Raw genomic sequence first — 20612 nt, forward strand, 5'->3', positions numbered from 1 at the left:
TCTGTTAATTCTGTATGCTGAACAGTGAAAAGTGTTAAAGGAATTTCAGGCAGTGGTCACATGTCAAGTTTACAGTCTCCACCAGACTGTCTGGGAGGAGGTGTGTGTAAGCCACATTGCTTAGCAACAGAAGGGAAAACTGAAGTCAACACAGAGTGCCTCTGCATAACTCTTTGAGGTCAACCAGTGGTCTTTGCTGTGGAGCAGGTTGTCAGCCACATTTATAATCAAGACTGATGCATTGCAGGGTAACTCAAAAGATGGGGAGTTATTAGGGGAAAGGCATTAACAGTACAACTCAGAGACTCCTTTTAAGTACTTGCTTTGTGACCTTAAAGTTGTATATTTCTTTCCAGTATAAAGTCTCAGTGAAATTAACCTCGAAGCGGTTATGCCAGTTAGACATGTCACTTGTTTGGAAAAGATATTACAATACCAATGCAAGAAATCTGAAAGTAATGTCAGCACAGGATTAAGGATTGAAATTATTGTGGTGAGTTTCCTAACCACCCACCTTAAATCAGACAATCCCTGGATACCCTGGAAAAACAGTGACATTTAATTACCTTTGTATGTTATATAATGAAACTTTATTAGAAAAAAATAGCCTTGAGGCCTTGAGGTAATCTCTCCATAATAATTAATTAGAATATGCACCGTAACAACATAGAAGATAACGCCAATAATCTCCAAATAATACTGCTGACCAGATCTTGTGACCCATGCCCCAACTTGCACCTGTCCGATATAAAGCCCTAATCTCCAGGCAAAATAACTCCCGGTCCCTGAGCTTTGTGAACGCCCCACAAAGACTGATCTTTGGCCAAACTACCTCCAGAAGTCCCTATTCCTTTTTCAGTCTTGCACCTTTAGTCCTCAGGAGAAATTGAAATTTGCAGTGGCAGAACTCTGAACAAAACATTATAGTAGAGCAAAAAAATAAAAGCTAGAGAAACTCAGCAGGTCAGGCAGCATATGTAGAGAGAAATGGACAGTTAACTTTGAGGGCTGAGACCTTTCATCTGGACTGAAGAGTCTCAACCTGAATTGTCGACTTTTTAATTTTCCTGTACTGATGCTGTCTGACTCAGTGAGTTCTTTCAGCAGCTTTTATCCCCCGTCAAGTTTCAGCACCTGCAGTTTCTTCTGTCTCCACATCTCTATCTTGCAGCACAGCAAGGTGACTACTAACAGGAAGGTTCTAGTTTGGCTGAGTTTTGATTGATTTTCCCTTTACTATTATGGAAAAGAATTAGAGTTGTTCTCCCCCTTTTTTTCTGTGCCAAAATCTTGAGTTTGGTCAGGATAAATAGGGAAATTCTCAGCCTCTAATTGTTTTGAAATGAAAATGTAATAAAGAGTAAAAAAAATCTGGAGAGAGGTGTTCCTGTAACTGTTCAGTCTCGACTGACTGCTCTTGACAAGGTACATTAACCGCCTATATGTTTAAGCTTACTTGTAAAGCATGCCCCAATAAAATGATCTTAGAAACAGTCTTTCAGAGCTGAAGATGCCTTGCTTCCAAGTGATCAATGAGTCCAATATAGTCTTTTCGGCCCCTGTCAGAGAAGGGTTAGGTAGGGAGAGGGACTGATTGGGTTCATAAGGAGTCCTTCCACTGCTTGCATTTAGCCTTCACAGCCATCTTGTTAAAGAGACATGCTCAGTGCTTCTCTGGATGCATCTCCACTACTTTGGTCAGTCTCGTGCCAAGATTCCCATTAGTTGGCACAGAAATCACTTGCTGTGACATACGTTGGAGTCGAGTGCTTACCTTGGAAGTCTGGTAACACGGGTCCCCAACCTTGTTTGCACCACAGACCGGTTTAATATTGACAATATTCTTGTGAGCTGGCTGACCCGGGGCGGGGGGGCCGGGGATGTTCAAGTAGGGTTAAACTCACCTCAACATGATGTCTTTTACAGTTAGGGTTGCCAACTTTCTCACTCCCAAACAAGGGGCAAAAGTAGCAGTCAAATCCTGATGAAGGGTCCTGGCCCGAAACGTCAACTGTGCCTCTTCCTATAGATGCTGCCTGGCCTGCTGCATTCGCCAGCATTTTTTGTGTGTGCTGACAGGACGCTTGTGTTTACCCCGAGAAAGACGACCATGACCATGAAACCTTGCGCGGGCACCTGTGTGCACATGTATGACATACGCATACGTGACGTGCGCATGCGCATACGTGCCGATTTTTTTCCCCACATACTGTATCGGTTTTGGCTTAATCTTCCCGACTACACTGTACATACATTATTTCTACTTTATATAGGCTGTGTATTTATCATATCATTCCTACTTTTACTATATGTACGAGTTATTTTAGGTGTTATGTGTTATTTGGTATAATTTGGTAGGTTATTTTTTGGGTCTGGGAACGCTCAAAATTTTTTCCCATATAAATTAATGGTAATCGCTTCTGTGCTTTACGCCATTTCGGCACGAAAGGTTTCATAGGCACGCTCTACCTTAGCGGGGGAAATACGGGACAAGGGCGGTCCTGTATGGGACTAACCAACTTAGCCCAATATACGGGATGTCCCTGCAAATACGGGACAGTTGGCAATCCTATGTTCAAGTTCAACAGTGCGTGACAGGGAATGAGGAGAGGTGCAGCTGACTCATATCGTTTCCTCACAGCCCTGTAGCACATGCTTTGTGGCCCAGTACCAGTGGCTGGTGACCGCTGTGGTAACAGATACACCGATAATATGGCTTTTCCATCACAGATGGTGTAGTAAAGTCAGAGTCTCATTGTTGCTCTAGGAGAGTACACTGACATTACTTCACCTATTCTGCCAGAGAAGAATTTTTTAAAGGCAACATTGGTTGTGCTTCTTTAGTGCTTTGTAGTGCCTGCCGAATGCTCCTTGGGTCTGACATAGAAAGGAGGGAGGGTATCAGTGCTTTTGAAAATTTTGAAATTAAAATCCTTCCAGAATATTAGAACTAAATTACTTTTGTTTTAAATTAAAGATCAAAGTAAATTGCAGTCCCATGAAGGTTAATTATACTGGTCGTATGACATGAAGGATCATCAGAATAAATATCCGTTGCATTGCCTTTCCAATCTAATTTAAACAGTTGCTTAGTCAGATTAGTGTTATTATCCACAACTGATTTCCATTAATACAATTTCCAGATGTTTCAATACTTGCTGACCTCAGTAATCGGATAACCTACCTATAAGCATTAGGCAACATACATCAAAGTTGCTGGTGAACGCAGCAGGCCAAGCAGCATCTATAGGAAGAGGCGCAGTCGACGTTTCAGGCCGAGACCCTTATAAGCATTAGGCGTTGGTCATTATACTATACATGTTGACTGTTATGATCTACCTCAAGAAGGTGACAATAATCATCAAGGATCCCCGCCATCCGGATCATGTAAACATCTCGCTGCTGCCATCAGGCAGGCGGTACAGAGGCCTGAGATTCATGAACAGCTCAGTTCCTAAAACCATCAGGTTCTTGAACTGACCTACACAACCCTAATTTCTACCTTAGCAACAGAACACTAAGGACACCTCTAGAACTACTGTGCACTTGTGTTTGCACTCATGTTTTGTTTTGCACTATTTTGTAGAATATACAGTATGTGTAATTTACGTATTGTGCATTGTCTGAACCTACGTGCCTGTTATTCTGCTGGAAGCAAACCTTTTCATAGTACTTGTACCTCACTTTTAGTTTTACCACTGACCATAAACTCTACTTGCCTAAACTACACACCTAAACTACTCACGCATTGACTAAATGTGTAAAAAGATACATATTTAGAGTGGGGTAGCTGATGGCTAATGTTGATGGCTTAACTGTCAGAAACATAAAAACTGTCATTAATTGCAGCTTTTGAAAAGGAATGGCTTTTTAATAAAGAGGTCATGTGAGTGTCAACTTCACTCAATAAGATGGGGGAGAGTACCTGCATTGAGATAAGCTGAAATGGTAAAACTAACCTGGAAATGATTTGACAGAAATGACCTAGAGGTTATTTACAGGGATGCACCCCAGGGTGAAAATTATTTTAATGGCTACAAAAATTTTGAAATTATGGTTCTGCTGCTGTTTGTATGTACAATTATTGTACATAGATTAAATGATAGATTAGATTAGTTAGATTAATGCATAGATTAGATTAAAAATAACTGTTAACATGCACACAATTGACGTATTCATTTGACACTTCACCTATTTCAAATGAGGCGTGAAATCAGACTCAGGTTTAAAATCACTGGCATATGTTGGTAAATTTGTTGTTATGCGACAACGATACATTGCAATACACAATAGAAACTGAAAAGCATTAAAAAATTAAACTAAATAAGTAGTACAAAAAGAGAAATAAAAGTTAGTGAGGTAGTGTTCAATGTCTATTCAGAAATCTGATGGCAGAGGGGAGGAAGCTATTCCTGAATCATTGAGTGTGTGCCTTCAGGCTCCTGTACCTCCTCCCTGATGGTAGCAATGAGAAGAGGGCAGGTCCAGGGTGATGGGGGTCTTTAATGATGGACGCCGCCTTTTTGAAGCAGCGCTTCTTGAAGATGTCCTGGATACTCGGGAGGCTAGTGCCCATGTTTATAATAAACCTTTATAAAAAGGGATGATAATTATGGCTTTTTGATTTTCCAAGCTGCTATCTCTGATCTTTTCTTCACTAAAGCACTTTGCCATTTGTATCTTACAGAGCTCTTTGAAGAGAAGGGGAAGCCGGGAGTTCTACAAGGATAAGAAAAGTGCTGCTCAGGTAACATATGCCCCACTCTACTAAGTTAAACTCACTTTATTAAGGATATTTAATTCAATTTAGACTTCTTAATAATTCCATTCAGTTATTCATTTTTTTTATTGAACAGCCACTTTCTTAAGCAGATAACTTTTAAAATATGCTTTCAAACATTTTATCCTTATTGTATATAATTTTGTGTCGTTGGTGAGCACTGCTTCATAAATCACCTCAAGGAATGCTGGGAGAAGGAAGAGGTGAGAACAATAGCACAGGATAGTTAAAAAGTAACATCTTGCAGGATTTCCGAATTGCCATTTTTACCACACTATGCAGCAGAAAAATGGATTCTCCCTGCACACCAGCTTCTTCCATCCCAACCTATCCGCATTCTGATAGTTAAAAACATAAACAAGATCTGGAAATCTTGAATGGGACATGGCAAGTCCTGGTTACAGGAGAAAATTGAAGAAGAAAGCTATTCAACTTAGCTTATTTGAACAAATTATGCTCCTCAAATTGGATCATACAGCTGGTTCTTGCATTTCTATTAGTCTGCCAAAAAGTACAATTTGATTGTTTCATATGAAGAAGAATTTTATGATACCTAACTCAGTTCAAAATGGACTCTCTTTGAAAAATGGGATCTCCTTTTGGATAGTGGACATATCCCTTTTATAATAGCTAAATAGATAGAACAAAACTCAGACAAACTATAAAGGCTGCCCTTTTGACATTGAATGCCCTTTACAGTGGATGAATCAGTTGCCTTGGCATAAGGTAAATATGAATTGGCAAATTTGATATCATTGGAATCCCTTAAGTGTGATTAACATTATAAGATTTTACAATGGCCTTTAGTATATCTTGAAGTGTTTCATCAGGTTTATGAAATTGTGATATCAGGATTATAGATCACAGAGACAATTTTGGAAATTCAATTAGTCATCCCTGCAATATCTCCAAATACAATCAGCAGAACCTTTCTGATAGTGATTTGAATTTAAGTTCCAATATACACTTCTGTAAGATACTTGAAGGCATCAAGATTACACTGTCTGTTCTGTATTTAATGCAAGGACTCAAAGGCAAATGGTCACACTGCTTAATAATCCTTGTGGAGAGATAAAGATCCTATTGGCTTGATAACGCATGAATTTTGTAGGTAGGCTCGCCTTTCAGTCCTGTTGGACTCTCTCCTCCAAGACACCATTGGCTTTGTCAAACTGGCAAGAGAAGCCATCATTGATAGTACTTTCCTTCAAGGGAATGCTCCTAAGGTAGCAGAATTTGCCCAGGATCTTAAATGATATATCATTAATCAAACAGCAAATGATATGGTTGGAAGATTGAATATGAACTGAATAATGACTTTAGTGTTTTCTAATTTAATTGTAGGGGCAAAAAGCATTGTTGCTCAAGGTAAAGCAATTGGATAGCAACAAAATGATCCTGAGATTGTAGCCAAATAACACCCAATCATGTGCAAAGTCTATGTCTCACATGACTGAGCTATTACATTTAAAGATACCATAATCAGTGCGATATCAAAAATACATCCTTGTCACAGCTCCTGATCTTTCCAAGCAGGCCATTGAGAATATTGTGCTCAACAGGGTTGGGAGCCAAAAGCCAAACACACTGAATCATAGAGTAGTAGTGCAATACAGTCCAGCGAATCCATGTAACCATGGTGCCCACCCAGTTTCCTGCATTCAGTCCATATCCCTCAAACCTCACTGAATGACATTATTGTTCCTGCCTCAACCACTTCCTCTGCCAGCTCATCCCATGTAGTCACGTCCCTCCGCATGAAAAAGTTGCCTTTCACATCCCTTTAAAATCTTCCTCCTGTCACTTTAAATCTATGCCCCCTAGTTTTGGACTCCCTAGCATGGGAAAAGGTTGGTGCCCTCCATCTTACCTGTGCCTCATAATTTAAAATATTTCTTTAAGGTCACCCCTCATTCTCCTGTGTTCCAAGATATAAAGACCTAACCTGGCCAGCTTCTCCCTGTAACTCAGGTCCTCTCGCCCTTGCAAAGTCCTCGTAATTTTTTTCTGCACTATTTCCAGTTCAAACATGTTTTTCCTGTGACAGGGTGTTGAAACCTGTACAGTACTCCAAGTGCAAACTCACCAGTGCCTTATACAACTGCAGCACGATGACCCAACTCCTATACCCAATACCCTGACTAATGAAGTCCCTTTTCACCACCCTGTCTACCTGTAACATCACGTGATATCAGTAGATCAACAAACCAGTATACAATTGGCATATGATGTCCTTGATTCGCACATAATTTATGGAGAATGTTCCAATTGTGCGTCACAGCAAACAGGACTGAACGTCTTTCCCACATCAACAACAGACAGAGCGATGTAGATGCTATTTGCTATATACTGTATTTCCAGAATTGGCAGGTTCAGGTGTGATCTGTGACTGGCTCATAAATACATTGGATTTCTAGAGAGCTATTTTCCACCAGTTCTTATGGTACAGTAGGACAGTGATTGTGTTAATAATAATAATGATCATGTTACTGAACTAGTAATCAAGAAACCTGGACATATCACACAATGACAAAGGTTAAAATCCAACCATAGCAACTGGGGCTTAAAATTCAGCTGTACCTCTTGTTTTGGCTGGTGGCTTAATATAGGGGGTGATAGCCCCCATCCCGGCCAAACTTAAGAAATCTCGTTTAGGTGGTTGCTGCGCGATGTGTCCCCTGTTATAAATCATTACCCCAAAATAACAAACAGTACACAACATGTGATTAAACGATTAAGCTTTATAATTCTTACTGTGATTGTATGGTTAGTAAGGAAAATGAAAAAAAAAGAAAAAGGGCCCAATCTTATTAAGCTGTCTATTTTGCAATGCTGGAGCTCACTGATGAGCCGATCGTCCACCATCGACCTCCTCCGATCGTCACTGCCCTTCGGACCCTCGCTCCAAGTCCACCCCATACAGCGGTGTACCAACTCTCTCCATTTGCGTCTTCTCTCCTCATCTCCCCGCGGCAAAAGAACACGAAAATCTCTCTTCCAAACTCACCAGAAGAAACAACAGCATTCCAACCCCCGTTATCTCTAGTCATAACCCAAACATTGCTGCTACATTATCAGTGAAACCTTACAGCATGTTACACAGCTATGTATCATTACAAGCTGTTGTCATCTAATGCAGAGCCATTGCACTATGGTTGACTATTCATTGCCACAAGACCATAAGGCATAGGTGCAAAATTAAACCATTTGACCCAACGAGTCTGCTCCAGCATTCCATCATGACTGATTTATTATCGCTCTCAACCCCATTCTCCCACCTTCTCCTTGTACCCTTTGACACTCTGACTAATCAAGAACATATCAACCTCTGCTTTAAATATACCCAATGACTTGGTCTCCACAGCCATCTATGGCAATGAATTCCACAGATTCACACCCTCTGGCTAAAGAAATTCCTCCTCATCTCTGTTCTGTTAACCCTATCTTTCCCAGGATCATTCTCTTAAACCTCTTCTGGACCCTCTCCAATCCTAGCACATCCTTTCTAGATAAGGGGCCCAGTTCTGATCTCAATACGCCAAGAGCAATCTGGCTAATGCCTTATAAAGCCTCAGCATTACATCCTTACTTTTATATTCGAATCCTCTGGAAATAACTACTAACATTACATTTGTCTTCCTTACCACAGACTTAGCCTGCAAGTTAATCTATAGGGAATCCTGCACAAGCAATCCCCAGTCTCTTTTCACCTCTGATTTCTGAATTCTGTCCCTGTTTATAAAATAGTGTACATCTTTATTCCTTCTACCAAAATGCATGACTATACACTTCCCTACACTATATTCCATCTGCCACTTTTTTGCCCAAGCAACTGACTGTTGATTGAGGTTGATTATTCAGTTGTCAGAGGAAGAAAGAGGCAAGAATTTTGGCTGCTGCTAACAGATGCAAACCACACTTGTGGCACAGTGCATTGATTGCATCTTTGAAATCTCACACACTCTGAAACGTTGTTGTAAAGGGAAAAGAGTCTGCTGTGATGTCTGTGGCACTATGCCACAGTGAGTTTTGACTTTTCTTTTATTCCCAGCCTTCTAATGTTCTTGAATTACAAGATAATTACACACATCCAAATTACTGTATGCTCTCTTGTCCACCTGCTTGTCTCAATCTTCAGTGTCAGCTGGTTTGCTTACTCACAGCTGCCTGACCTTCGCGACAACTGAGACATCCCTTCCATAGCTGCTTCTTCAATGCCAAGCTACAAGTTTGGAGGCGAAGGGCAGAAGTAATCTTGCTTTAGCCCGCTGCTTCAGCAGAACTGCCAACTTCAAAGTCAGCTGAGCCACTGATATCTTTTTAAACTGCCTTTCTATTCTGAAGCCAAGTGAAATGTCAACAGCCCTAATTGCATGAACTTCTGTAATGGACAAAATTTCTAACATAAATTGAGCAAATAGATAACACCACTACAACTCTGGCTCCATTATAAAGGTTAAATGTCTATGAATAAATTAACATTCTGAATTCAGAATACAATAACTAAACAAATGGTATCTCTTTTACATAATAACAAATTGTAGACATTAATATAATTTCATTTAATTGGATTATTGTTCGTTGATTTATTGTTGATTATCTGACAGTTCAAATATTTAAGGCTGAGTCTTATGCCAAGGAACTTCTAAAAGTTGATTGCTTGTCTGCACTGATCAACTTAGTCTTAGCCAAGTTTTACTGTTTGTTAACACTGTTCAGTGAACTTAATCAGGAAATGTGAATAGAATTACATTCCCAGTTGCCTTTTGAGTCATCCATGATAGACTAAGAGTCAACATGGGCACGATTGGACATTGATGCAGAAACTTTTATGCATCATGAAGATCTGGTTGCTTAAGTGGTTAGTGTTTGTGGCAGCATGCCCCATCTAGTAAACATCCATAGGGGAGAAAACTGCCGGTAAGGTTAAAATAAAGAGCATTAACTTGAGTCCACAACTATGAAGCCAGTTTAATGTGCGTTACTTTATGGTTTGTTGAACTTTTATTGTTTGACTTTAAAGCTTCAAAACAAATTTGCAATGATGCCTACAGTTTGAAAGTATTTCATTGGTTGTAAAGGGTCCTGGAATGTACAGAGGTCAAGAAAAGTGACTCCATCCATGAAGTTACACAAAGAAATTTCCACTCAGTCTATCTGCTACCTGCCACTGTCAATATTCGAATAGGGAATGCAAGTGAGATATTGGCCTTCATCGCAAGAGAAATGGATGTGCAAATGTAGAGAATTCTTGTTACACTGATATAAGCATTGACCAAGCCTGGTGTATCAAGCATAGCTTTGATATCCTTATTTATGGGAATGGTTGTCTTGGAAGCAGTACAAAGTTTCATTAGACTCATTCTTGGGAACATGGAATTGTGATGAGGAATAATCAACTGCATGGCTGCATGCACCTTGGAGATTTAAAACATATAAGATTCTGTGAGTGGCTGAGGGCTTTATAGGGTAGATACTATGAAGATGTTCCCCTAGTAAGAGAATCTAGAGTAAGGGTTAATGTCTCATTAACAAGGGTTGTCACATCCAAGTCTGATATAGAGGAGAAATTTAGAAACTTCATGACACAGCATCACATAATTTTTCCCATTGTGTCAGTGCCAGTCAAGAAGAGATACCCAGCCTAATACCACCTTCCAGCACTGGGTCCCTGCAGGGTATGGCTACCATCCTTTCAAATAATGAGTTCCAGAGTCCTACCTCCTCTGTCTCCTGGAGTACTTAGTTCTGCTTTAAATCTGTGACCCCGGTTTTATTTTGCTAAGGATAATCAATTGATCCAGTAGAGTTCCATGTCCTTTTTGTAATTTTATATGTGAAGAGATGAGATCACAGGGATTTGTGATTCTTTGGAATTCTCTACCTTAAAATAGTGTGGATGCTGAATTGCTAAGTACATTGAAGATTGACGTTGAGACTTTTTGGACTATTGGGAAACAAGGGTTATGGTATTCAAGTAAGAAGGTTCAGTTGGGACAGCAGTCAGCTAAACCTCGGTCTTACTGACTGGCAAAGCAGGTCTGATGAGTTATTTGACTTATCCTTTTTGCTGTTTCTGGACAGATTCACATTGATACTGGCTTCAGGAAGCACCTGAGACAAGTATGCTTTGTACACTATGTAGTTCTCACTACACTGAAAAGTTAGCTATCCTCAAGTCATGGAAATGCTAGAATTACTGGACTTACCCGGGAAATCTGGCAAGCTGCTACAGTCTGCAGTCATAAACATGAAATGGCTGGGGCAAAAGGTATAACTTGGAAACTTATCCAACATTAAATCCGGACTTTTATGAGATATGTGCAATACCAGCCTCACCAATGAAGCTTGGCAATAGGCAGGATTGGGACCAGGACAAGTATGAGAAAAGCAGAATCTTAAACTTTATTTGCTGTTTCCAATATCATATAAATGAAGAAGTCAGTAATGATGATGCCTGTCAATCCACTGTTACTGCTCCACAAGTCAAACAATCCATCTGAACGTATGTAATCAGCTTGTAACCTCACCCAGTCTTCAGTCTGGACTTGCAAATTCAGGAAATTTACACAGTGCTGCTGGATTATTTTCAATGAATCTAACCTGTTGTTAGCCATGATTCAGATAGCAGCTCGCTGTCTCCAAATCAGAAGGGACTTGGTTTGTCAAAATTCAGAGCACTCTGAAGATTTACAGTAAATCCTTTTAAGGAGTGCTACATTGTTGAAGATGCTCATCAGATGAGGTGTTAAACTGAGGACCAGTTGTTTCTCTCAGGTGGCTGTAAAAGATCCTAAAATACTGTGGGTGGGTGGATGCAGTTATCATTTCTAAAGCAGAGCGTCTGGTTATTACCACCTCTAAGTCAACAATGACTATATCTATAAAGTACTCCACTGCCTCTAAGTTTTATGGTGTACTGAAGAGAAGGTGAATAAATGCCAGTCATACTCTCTTTGAGGCCACAGTTCCTCTCATTAATATTACCTCTGCTTTTCACTTCCCTTATCCAATGGGAGAGGAGCTTATTACTAGGTCACAGCCAACACAAGGCTCAATCAGTCCTTCAAATGTCTGCTGGAGTCACCACCTGATCTTCAGATCTTCCATGCACAGACTGAAAAGTGGACCAAGCTTATTAAAATCTTAAGCTCATGCCAGTCCAGCAGAGATGTGAAGCTATATTGGTGCCATTTCTGCTTTTTCCTTCTATGGAGGAACCTGTTTGCCAGCATGAGCTCCCAGGTTAGTTTGCAAAGGAGAAAATTATAACCCAGGATTGACGTGCCTGCTGGCTGTTTATCGATCGCTGCAAATGAGACATGTGACGGCTAGGCTTTGGTGGCCCATTTGTATAAAATATTTAAAATTACAGCCACTCATTGTGCCTACTAAGCTATGGAACAATGATGTGGGATGGAGAGCATTTCCATAAGAGTTGATTACAATATTTTTAAAGCTTGATTTTAATATTTTCCTTATTAAATTTTGAGAATCAACCTTCCTATGAGGCATTGCAATTTTCAGATGGAAAATAGCTATTTTGAACTATCCTTTATTAATTTTACTTTTTCAATTAATTAGACCACGCTAAGTCACTGGTAATGGCATTATTAACTTGGTACAAGTGTAGTTCAAGGCTTTGTTTTGGTAGAGTAATAATTTTATAATGCACCAATGTTAGAAGTGCTACATAAATGCATTATTTTAGAGCAAATTGTTACTTGATTTACAGCTTGTCAATCTACATGTTATATCCCCTGTCCTGTGGAGGAAATGCCTGGTTCAGTTTACTTTATAGTTATCTTACAAAGTTAATCAAAATGGAACATGCACAAAAAAGAATAGGTGTCAATGTTTCAAGTATATTGCATGAACAAGAAATGGGCTGAAGTAGGATCATGTTGCAGAGTAAATTAGCTGTAAAGTACATTGGTGTGTTCTGTTGCTGTTTTATGGTTTATTGATCCAAGCCAATGTCTTCTCTTATTTGTGTCTCTTCCGGTGGTTAATTTAGAAAAAAGGGCCTTGAAGTGTTTTGGGGGTACTTTGGGTTGAGACGTTAGAGGCCAATATTTTAATGTGTGTAAATTGACTTCCTTGGTGCATGAATGTAAAAAAAATATTCTTATCATTTGTTTAAGGTATTGTGATTCTTTAAACAACCTTTAGACTATAAAAGTACGTACAGTATTTGAGCATCCCAGTGTGGTTTTAGGAAACATTCATTTGATTTTCCTTCTGTTTGAATATATGAAAATTATATACGTGAGTTTGCACCTTCTTAATATCACTTCCTGAGGGTCAGGGTGCCTGACCACAGATTCAGCCCTTGTTTGCATTTGAGTTCAGTAGGAGAATGGTTAATCCTACCAGACGCCCAGTCCCTCATCCAGTTTATAAAAAAGTAAATACTGATTATCCAATGGAATTAGTTTCTACTTTCCAAGCATTGGGGAATGTAAATTCATTGACTTAAATTAATAAATTTAGTAAAATTTCTTGAATAGTGTCCACAAAAGTCTGCTACTCCCTCTTTAAACTCTTAAGTACCCTCTGAAAGGCCCCACAAGGGGCTCAGTTTGAGAGGGGGCATTTTAACATTGCCAAGTGACACTTACACCAAGTAAGCTCTTGTTCCAGAAAGGCGAGAAACTTGGTGCATTCAGTTTTCATCCCTAATCTTCGGGTAAATTTTGGGAAAGGGTGCATTAAACTGGTATAACCTGTTAATCTTTCCAAAATCCAGGAAGATAGCGCAGACCTCAAATGTCAACTCCAGTTTGCAAAGGAGGAAGGCTCCTTGATGCGTAAGAAAATGGCCAAGCTGGGCAGGGAGAAGGACGAGCTGGAACACGAGCTGCAGAAGTACAAGTCGCTCTACGGTGATGTGGACAGTCCACTGCCCACCTGCGAGGCCGGGGGACCCCCGAGCACCAGGGAGGCGGAGCTGAAGCTGCGGCTGAAGCTGGTGGAGGAGGAGGCCAACATCCTGGGCAGGAAAATTGTGGAGCTGGAGGTGGAGAACCGGGGCCTGAAGGCAGAGATGGATGACCTGAAGTGCCAGCAAGAGCGTGACAGCTTCTGCCGGGAGCACCACCCAAGTGTTCCCAGCTCACCTTTTGCTGACTCGTCTGAGTCGGCCAGCGAGTTGCGGCGGCACCTGCAGTTCGTGGAGGAGGAGGCCGAGCTGCTGCGGCGTTCCATTGGTGAGATCGAGGACCACAACCGTCAGCTGACCGACGAGTTGAACGTGCTGAAGGGTGGGCCTGGCGGCCACCTGGACAGTAGCTGGGGGGCCGAGGAGGCTGGCAGCGGCTCGCTGCAAGAGGAGCTGAAGGCAGCCCGGCTGCAGATCAATGAGCTGAGCGGGAAGGTGATGAAGCTGCAGTACGAGAACCGCGTGCTCATCTCCAACGTACAGCGCTGCGACCTCGCCTCGCACCTGGGTGCACGGGCCGCCAGCCCGCGCGATAGCGACGCAGACAGTGACCCGGGCCACAAGGAGAGTGACGGTGAGGATTGCCGCCCACCCGGCCCCCAGCCCAAGCGGGAGGGCCCGATCGGCGGCGAGAGTGACTCGGAGGAGGTGTGCGAGAAGACGCCCGAGGAGCTGCTGCTGCTGTTGCGCAAGCGGGAGGACACCGAGTCGCTGGTCAGCATCAAGCGGGAGGCCGAGAGGCTGGGCCGCACCGTCCAGCGGCTCATCACCGACACCGACAGCCTCATCTACGACGCCAAGCTGCTGGTGAGGAGCGCTGGGCCGGAGCGGGGTCCTGCTCAGGATGGAGAGCCTGAGCTGCTGGACACCATCAGCACCAGGATGAAGGCATTTCGCTCTGAGCTGCATGCCTTCATGGACAGCGTAGACCACCTGGGAGAAGGGCTGCGGGAGCAGATGGATGAGCTGTCGCCCATGCCCAACCTGACTGAGTCTGCAAGCTTCCTCTCCTCCATTACCTCCATGTCCCGGGACTCTCCAGTCGGCACGCTGGGGAAAGAGCTGGTCACTGACTTTCAGGTGAGCCTACCCTCTTGCTTCCAAGCACACACCCCTGCTGTTGCTTCTGCTGCTGCCCTTGAACTAAAATAACCTTTTTTTTTTGTTTTGTTTTGCTTCCTTACTGAGCTTGAACCCAAACTGCACTAAAGTATCAACTAAATGCATTCTGAAATCAGCTCATGAATTTTGATGTGAAGCCTCAACAAATTTGGGAAAGGTATTAGAATGGCTACTAAACCCTAGGCTGGTTTAAACGATGTTGAGTTTGCCCATTAGAGGAGGTTGACTCTGTTATTTATCGACTTTCAATGAGGAAATCTCATTAAAATTTACAAAATTCTTGTAATATTGGACAGGAAGGGTGCCAGATGTTTTCCCTGACTGAAGAGTCTAGAACTATGGATCTCTGGGAATGAGCAGTGGGATATTGAGGACTGAAATTAGAAATACCTGAGTGCATTGAGTGGTGAATCTTTGGGACTCTCTTCCCCAGAGGTCTGTGGAGGCTCAGTCATTGAGTTAATTGAAAACAGAGTTTATTAATTTCTTGCTAATCAGGGAATTGGAAAATGTGGGGATCATGCAGGCAAATGCTGTAGTGAGGCAGAATATTAGCGATGAACTTGATGAATGCCGAAAAAGATATATTATCTAATTCTGTTCCTAATTCACCTTTTTCTCTGTAGGCAGGCTAACAAAAACAGGTTCTAATAAGCCGTGCTTTTAACACATGATTTGCAAAAACTAGCTGTGTTATGATATTGACTCAAATCAAGTTCAAGGTTTTATTTTAAGAACAGTAATAACCTATTTTAAAGTTTTGTTTCACTGTAGGTCGTGCATTTAAAATTTCCCTTCACCATTACAAACAAAAATGAGTATAGAAATTCTGAGTTTAGCCCCTAGCCTTTCTTTTCATTTCAGTGTGGCGACGGTCTGAATGATCGCTGTAAGAAAATGACTCTTACTTAATGCCAATTTCAGAGAAGAGCACCTTTAAGTTCACTTCCCTCTCCCATGCTCCAGGAAAATGATTGGTTAATTATGGTGACAGTTTTGGGTAGAACATCTTTCTCGTCCACCTGCACTAAATATAGACGTACCGTTTTGTACATGTTTCCAGAATTCAGTTCCATTAATTTCAAACTGAACCTGGTACAATGCAGGGCCTCCCTGATAAAATTGTGTAGGAATAATTTTTTTCTCTCATTAGTGCCAAAACCCAGTCCAGACAAAGCACCTTGACCTGAAATATTGACTGTTCATTTCCCTCGTGTGTGACCTGCTGAGTTCCTCCACCATGCCTTCTATTGTGCCAAATAATGTCTTTGACATTGTGGCTGACACAACAGCCAGAATTTAGGCTAAAGGGGGTGGGAAAAGCAAAAGAGAAGCTGCAGATACTAGAAATCTGAAATATAAATGGAAAATACTTAACATGTTCAGTAACATTTTTGGAGAGAGAAGGAGATCGAGTTACCATGTCAGATCACTGATCTTTTGTCAGAACTAAGAAAAGATTGATATCAAGTATGCATAAATTGCAAAGAAGTCATGGGATAAAGAGGTCAAATGGAATGTTTGTGATAGGATAGAAAGCACAAGAGACTGAAAGACGCTAATGGGGATGCATACTAAAAAAAAGTGCGTGAAGGCTTGTTAATAACAGATGATCTATCTGCAAATAGAAGATGAATGAAAGCAGAGAAATAGAGAGAAAGAAAGGGAGAAACAATGCTGGAACGTAATGTAAAACTCCAGGGAAGCAAAACATTGCCAAGTGCTAGAATTCTGAAATATAAACTAAGTATACCAGAAATATTTTGTGGGTCAGGAACGATCTTTGAAGAGGAGTAAACAGTTTTCAGGTTAATGACCTTTCATTGGAGCTAGCCAGTTCTGATAAAACGTAAAAGGCTGTTAATCAAAAGTTGTTGAATACCCTCTCCAGAATTATAGTTCTCCAAACTCTGCGGATAGCTTAGTAATCCATATCCATTACAAACACAAAGACTCCCCCAACTATCTTAACCACTTTGCTTCCTCTGAAAGTTCCAAGTCTCTATGGTTTCTTCATATCATTTCTAAAGAAGATCGGGGTAGGGTGTCCATTGTCCTCACCTTCTTTCCCATTAGCCTACACATTGAGTCAACCACTTGATAACCTCTGCTACAATCACCTCTTCCCTTCCCCCTCAAGCAATCTCAATGGACCATCCTCTCCATGATACTATGATTCACTATCACGTCTGCACCAACATGCACTCCTCGCGTGCCTTCCCATGCAACTTCAGAAGATGCAGCACTTGACCTCTTCTCTCCTTCCCTTCTCAACATCTGCAGACCCAAACACTACTTCTGGATGCAATACTTTTTGATTTCAACATCTGTCAATTTAGCAGGCTGTTTTTGATGCTCCTCTGCCAAATGCAGATTGTATAATTCTTTGCAGAACCCAACCACTCAGTCTGCATTGGAGATGATGAGCTTACAGTTATCTGTTGCTTTGAATCTCCACCCCACTTCCTGTATGATATCTCTGTCTTTGCCTCCTATACTTGCAACCTAGCCCAAAGCTAGCTTGAAGACCCCGCCTCACCCTCAGGCTGGGCTCATTATGGCTCTTATGCTGGATTTAGCAATTTGAGAAAATTACTCTTTCCAATTTATATCAGAACTGACTGGTTATGGGGAAAGATCATCAACTTGAATAATTAACTGTTTTTCAATTTTCACAGGTGCTGCCTGACCTTCTAAATATTTATAGCTTTGTTTGTTCTTATTTCACATTTCCAGCATTGGCAGTGATTGCTTCCCCAGTATTTTGTTGCACGCATTTCTCGCATTGCTTTTCATCCTTTGCTTTTTCTCTTCTATCTTCATTCATTGCCTTCTGTTTATACCAGGGGTCCCCAGCCTTTTTTTTTCCCTGGACCTGTACTATTAAGCAAGGGGTCTGTGGACCCCAGGTTGGGAATCCCTGATTTGTACCTCCTTGAAACCAACCAGCTGCATTTACCAAGCCTTTACTATCACTTCTCACCAGCATCGACCTTGTGTCATTCATTCTCTTTCCCTCCCCTCCCCCTCCCCCTCCATCTCCCTCCCCATCCCCACCTCTCTCTCTCGCGCCCTCCTCCCTCTCTCTCTCTCACACTGCCTCCTTCCCCCTCTCACTCCCTCCCTCCTCTCCCCTCTCTCTCTCACACTCCCTCCTTCCCCCTCTCACTCCCTCCCTCCTCTCCCCTCTCCTTCCCTCCTCTCTCCCCTCTCTCTCTCACTCCCTCCTTCCTCTCTGCCCTCTCTCTCTCTCACTCCCTTACTACTCTCTCCCCTCTCTCTCCCACCCTCTCCTACCCTCTCCCCCTCTCCCCTTCTCCCCCTCTCTCCCTCCCTCCTCCTCCCCTCTCTCTTTGTTCCTCTCTCTCCCCTCTCTCACTCCCTCCCTCTCCCTCCCTCACTCATTCCCTCCCTCCTCTCTCCCTCTCCCTCCCCTCTCTCCCTGCCCCTCTCTCCCCTCTCTTCCTCCCTCCTCCCCTTCCCCTCTCTTCCTCCTCCCCTTCCCCATCCCCTTCCCCTCTCTTTGTCCCTCTCTCTCTCCTTCTCTCTCTCTCACTCCCTCTCTCACTCAATCACTCCCTCCTCCCATCTCGCTCCCTTTCTCTCTGTCCCTCTCTCTCCCTCTTTCTCACTCCCTCCCTCCTCCTCTCTCCCTCTCCCACCCTCTCCCTCCCCCACCCCCTCTCACTCACTCACTCTCTCCTCCCCCCTCCCCCCTCTCCCCTCCCCCTCTCCCCCTCTCCCCTCTCCCTCTCCCCCTCTCCCCTCTCCCTCTCCCCCTCTCCCCCTCTCTCCCTCTCTCCCACTTACTCCCTCCTCCTCTCTCCCTCTCCCACCCTCTCCCTCCCCCACCCCCTCTCACTCACTCACTCTCTCCTCCCCCCTCCCCCTCCCCCTCCCCCTCCCCCCTCTCCCTCTCCCCCTCTCCCCTCCCCCTCTCCCCCTCTCCCCTCTCCCTCTCCCCTCTCCCTCTCCCCCTCTCCCCCTCTCTCCCTCTCTCCCACTTACTCCCTCCTCTCTCTCCCTCTCCCTCTGTTTTCTCCACCCTTCACCTTTGGGTAGGTTTGGAAGTTATAATCAGATTTTACTGATGGCAAACTGATGTTTATTCAGAAGCTTAATTAACCTTTCCATTGATAAACTTGATGAAAGAGTTTCATTGAATTGTGATAGTCCACAGAGAAATGAAAATGGATGAACTCTTGATGATTGTGGCGCTCTGATTATCAAACAGTTGTATTCATGTCTGTACCTCCTTGATCTAGTCTGATCTAGGTTCTAGAATTAAGAAGTATTGCCTCTCCTCTTCCCTGGACTACCCTATCCCGCTTTAATTCCTTTATGTTTTTGCTGTCAGATCACTAACCATTGATTGTGTGTTGATTGTGAATGCATTGGAGCTTATCTTCACTGCCTCCAATTATCAAGGAGCCACAGACCTACTGACACCCAGTGGAGACTTCTTCTGGAAATTTATTCTTGGTAATACTTAGCATGCGAATGTTTAATGGGTTATTTTTTTGGTAGCGTAGTGAGGCAACACCTCATTTGAAATCAAACAAATTAACAATTAAAATAGTAAGTAAAGCAATATCAGTCACCCATTGATGCCATCAACAAAAGTGTGTGGGTTTACTCATTCATTAAGCATTATGGTCCCAACCACAACAGGTTCCTCAGACCCCTTAAATCGGGCTTCATGAGCTGAATTACAGAATATAAGAGGCTGTTGAAGAGAAACACTTCACTAGGATGATTCAGAGAAACACACAAGTGTGCCCTCCATGAAAGCAAACATCCCTGCTCCTCGACGCAAGGGGGCTCATAGTCTCCTCGGACAGGCAGCATAATGATTTGTGGATGGTAATTGCTGCTGGCAAAAGACACTGCTGGATGATGCTGTCTGCATGGCTGCTTCGAGGATAGGCAAATCTTGAACCAGAAATCCTTCATGATCCGTAAGCTTGCCGTTGGTTTGAATCATCCATCATTGCATGCGCCTCATAACTAGTGTTTGCATTCTTTTTTCCTCTCTTTCTCTTTTTTCTTTTCAGATGTTTCAGCCCATCATTTTGCTCATTCTCATTTTGGTTCTGTTTTCATCACTCTCTTATGCCACTGTGTTTAAGTTGGTTTTCCTTTTCACGCTTTTCTTTGTCTTGTAGTTTTTTAGTCGTCTACTATACCCATTTTTGTTTTTTTTTTATTTCCCCCTCTGTCCTTTGTCGTTTTTGTTAAATCGTCCATGCACTCAACAGTCCAAACTGAGGGATCAGCCAGAATGGCAACTAGTCCCCGAACATACTCAAGAGCAAGAGACCCTTCAAAGTCAAGGTGCAGAGGACCAAAGCCGTACAGCTGATGGAAACTACAAAGTTTATGCAATGGAAGACAAGAACTGCTTCAGTCCAGAGGTAACTAGTGAAGCTCGCATTTTGCATGCAATTCATGTTTTTAGTGAGCCAAACCTAAGTAATTAGTGAAATGCAAAATTGACTTCCTATTGAATTCAAACCCCTTTGATATTTGAGATTGTCCAATTTATCCATGAGACTCAATAAGCAACAGGACAGGGAAGGATCTCTTTTCATAGTTTGCCGTTTTACAGTTCTTTTGCAGTTTTTCTTCTCTTTCGCAGTTTTTAAAGTGTTAAATGCGAAATACTTTAGATTAAGATGAAACAAAGGAAGTGTTTGCATTTAATGACTATCCTGATAGGTTTGCCTCAATGATATTTTGGCATTATGCTCATTGAATCCTTTTTTTTTA

The 20612-nt window shown here is 42.3% G+C and overlaps 1 protein-coding gene across 3 annotated transcripts in view; it reads left to right on the forward strand.

Moving 5' to 3' along the window:
- The window catches only part of LOC134351995 (microtubule cross-linking factor 1), a 219489-nt gene that overhangs the window by 100550 nt on the left and 98327 nt on the right, over positions 1 to 20612 (forward strand). For all 3 annotated transcript variants that reach the window (XM_063059028.1, XM_063059036.1, XM_063059020.1), the window contains exons 4-6: positions 4688 to 4747; positions 13530 to 14801; positions 20102 to 20257. In XM_063059028.1, coding sequence (XP_062915098.1) covers positions 4688 to 4747; positions 13530 to 14801; positions 20102 to 20257 — 1488 coding nt within the window. The remainder of the gene's footprint in view (positions 1 to 4687; positions 4748 to 13529; positions 14802 to 20101; positions 20258 to 20612) is intronic.

Source organism: Mobula hypostoma, chromosome 1 (genome assembly GCF_963921235.1).
Source record: "Mobula hypostoma chromosome 1, sMobHyp1.1, whole genome shotgun sequence".
Lineage (NCBI taxonomy): Eukaryota > Metazoa > Chordata > Chondrichthyes > Myliobatiformes > Myliobatidae > Mobula > Mobula hypostoma.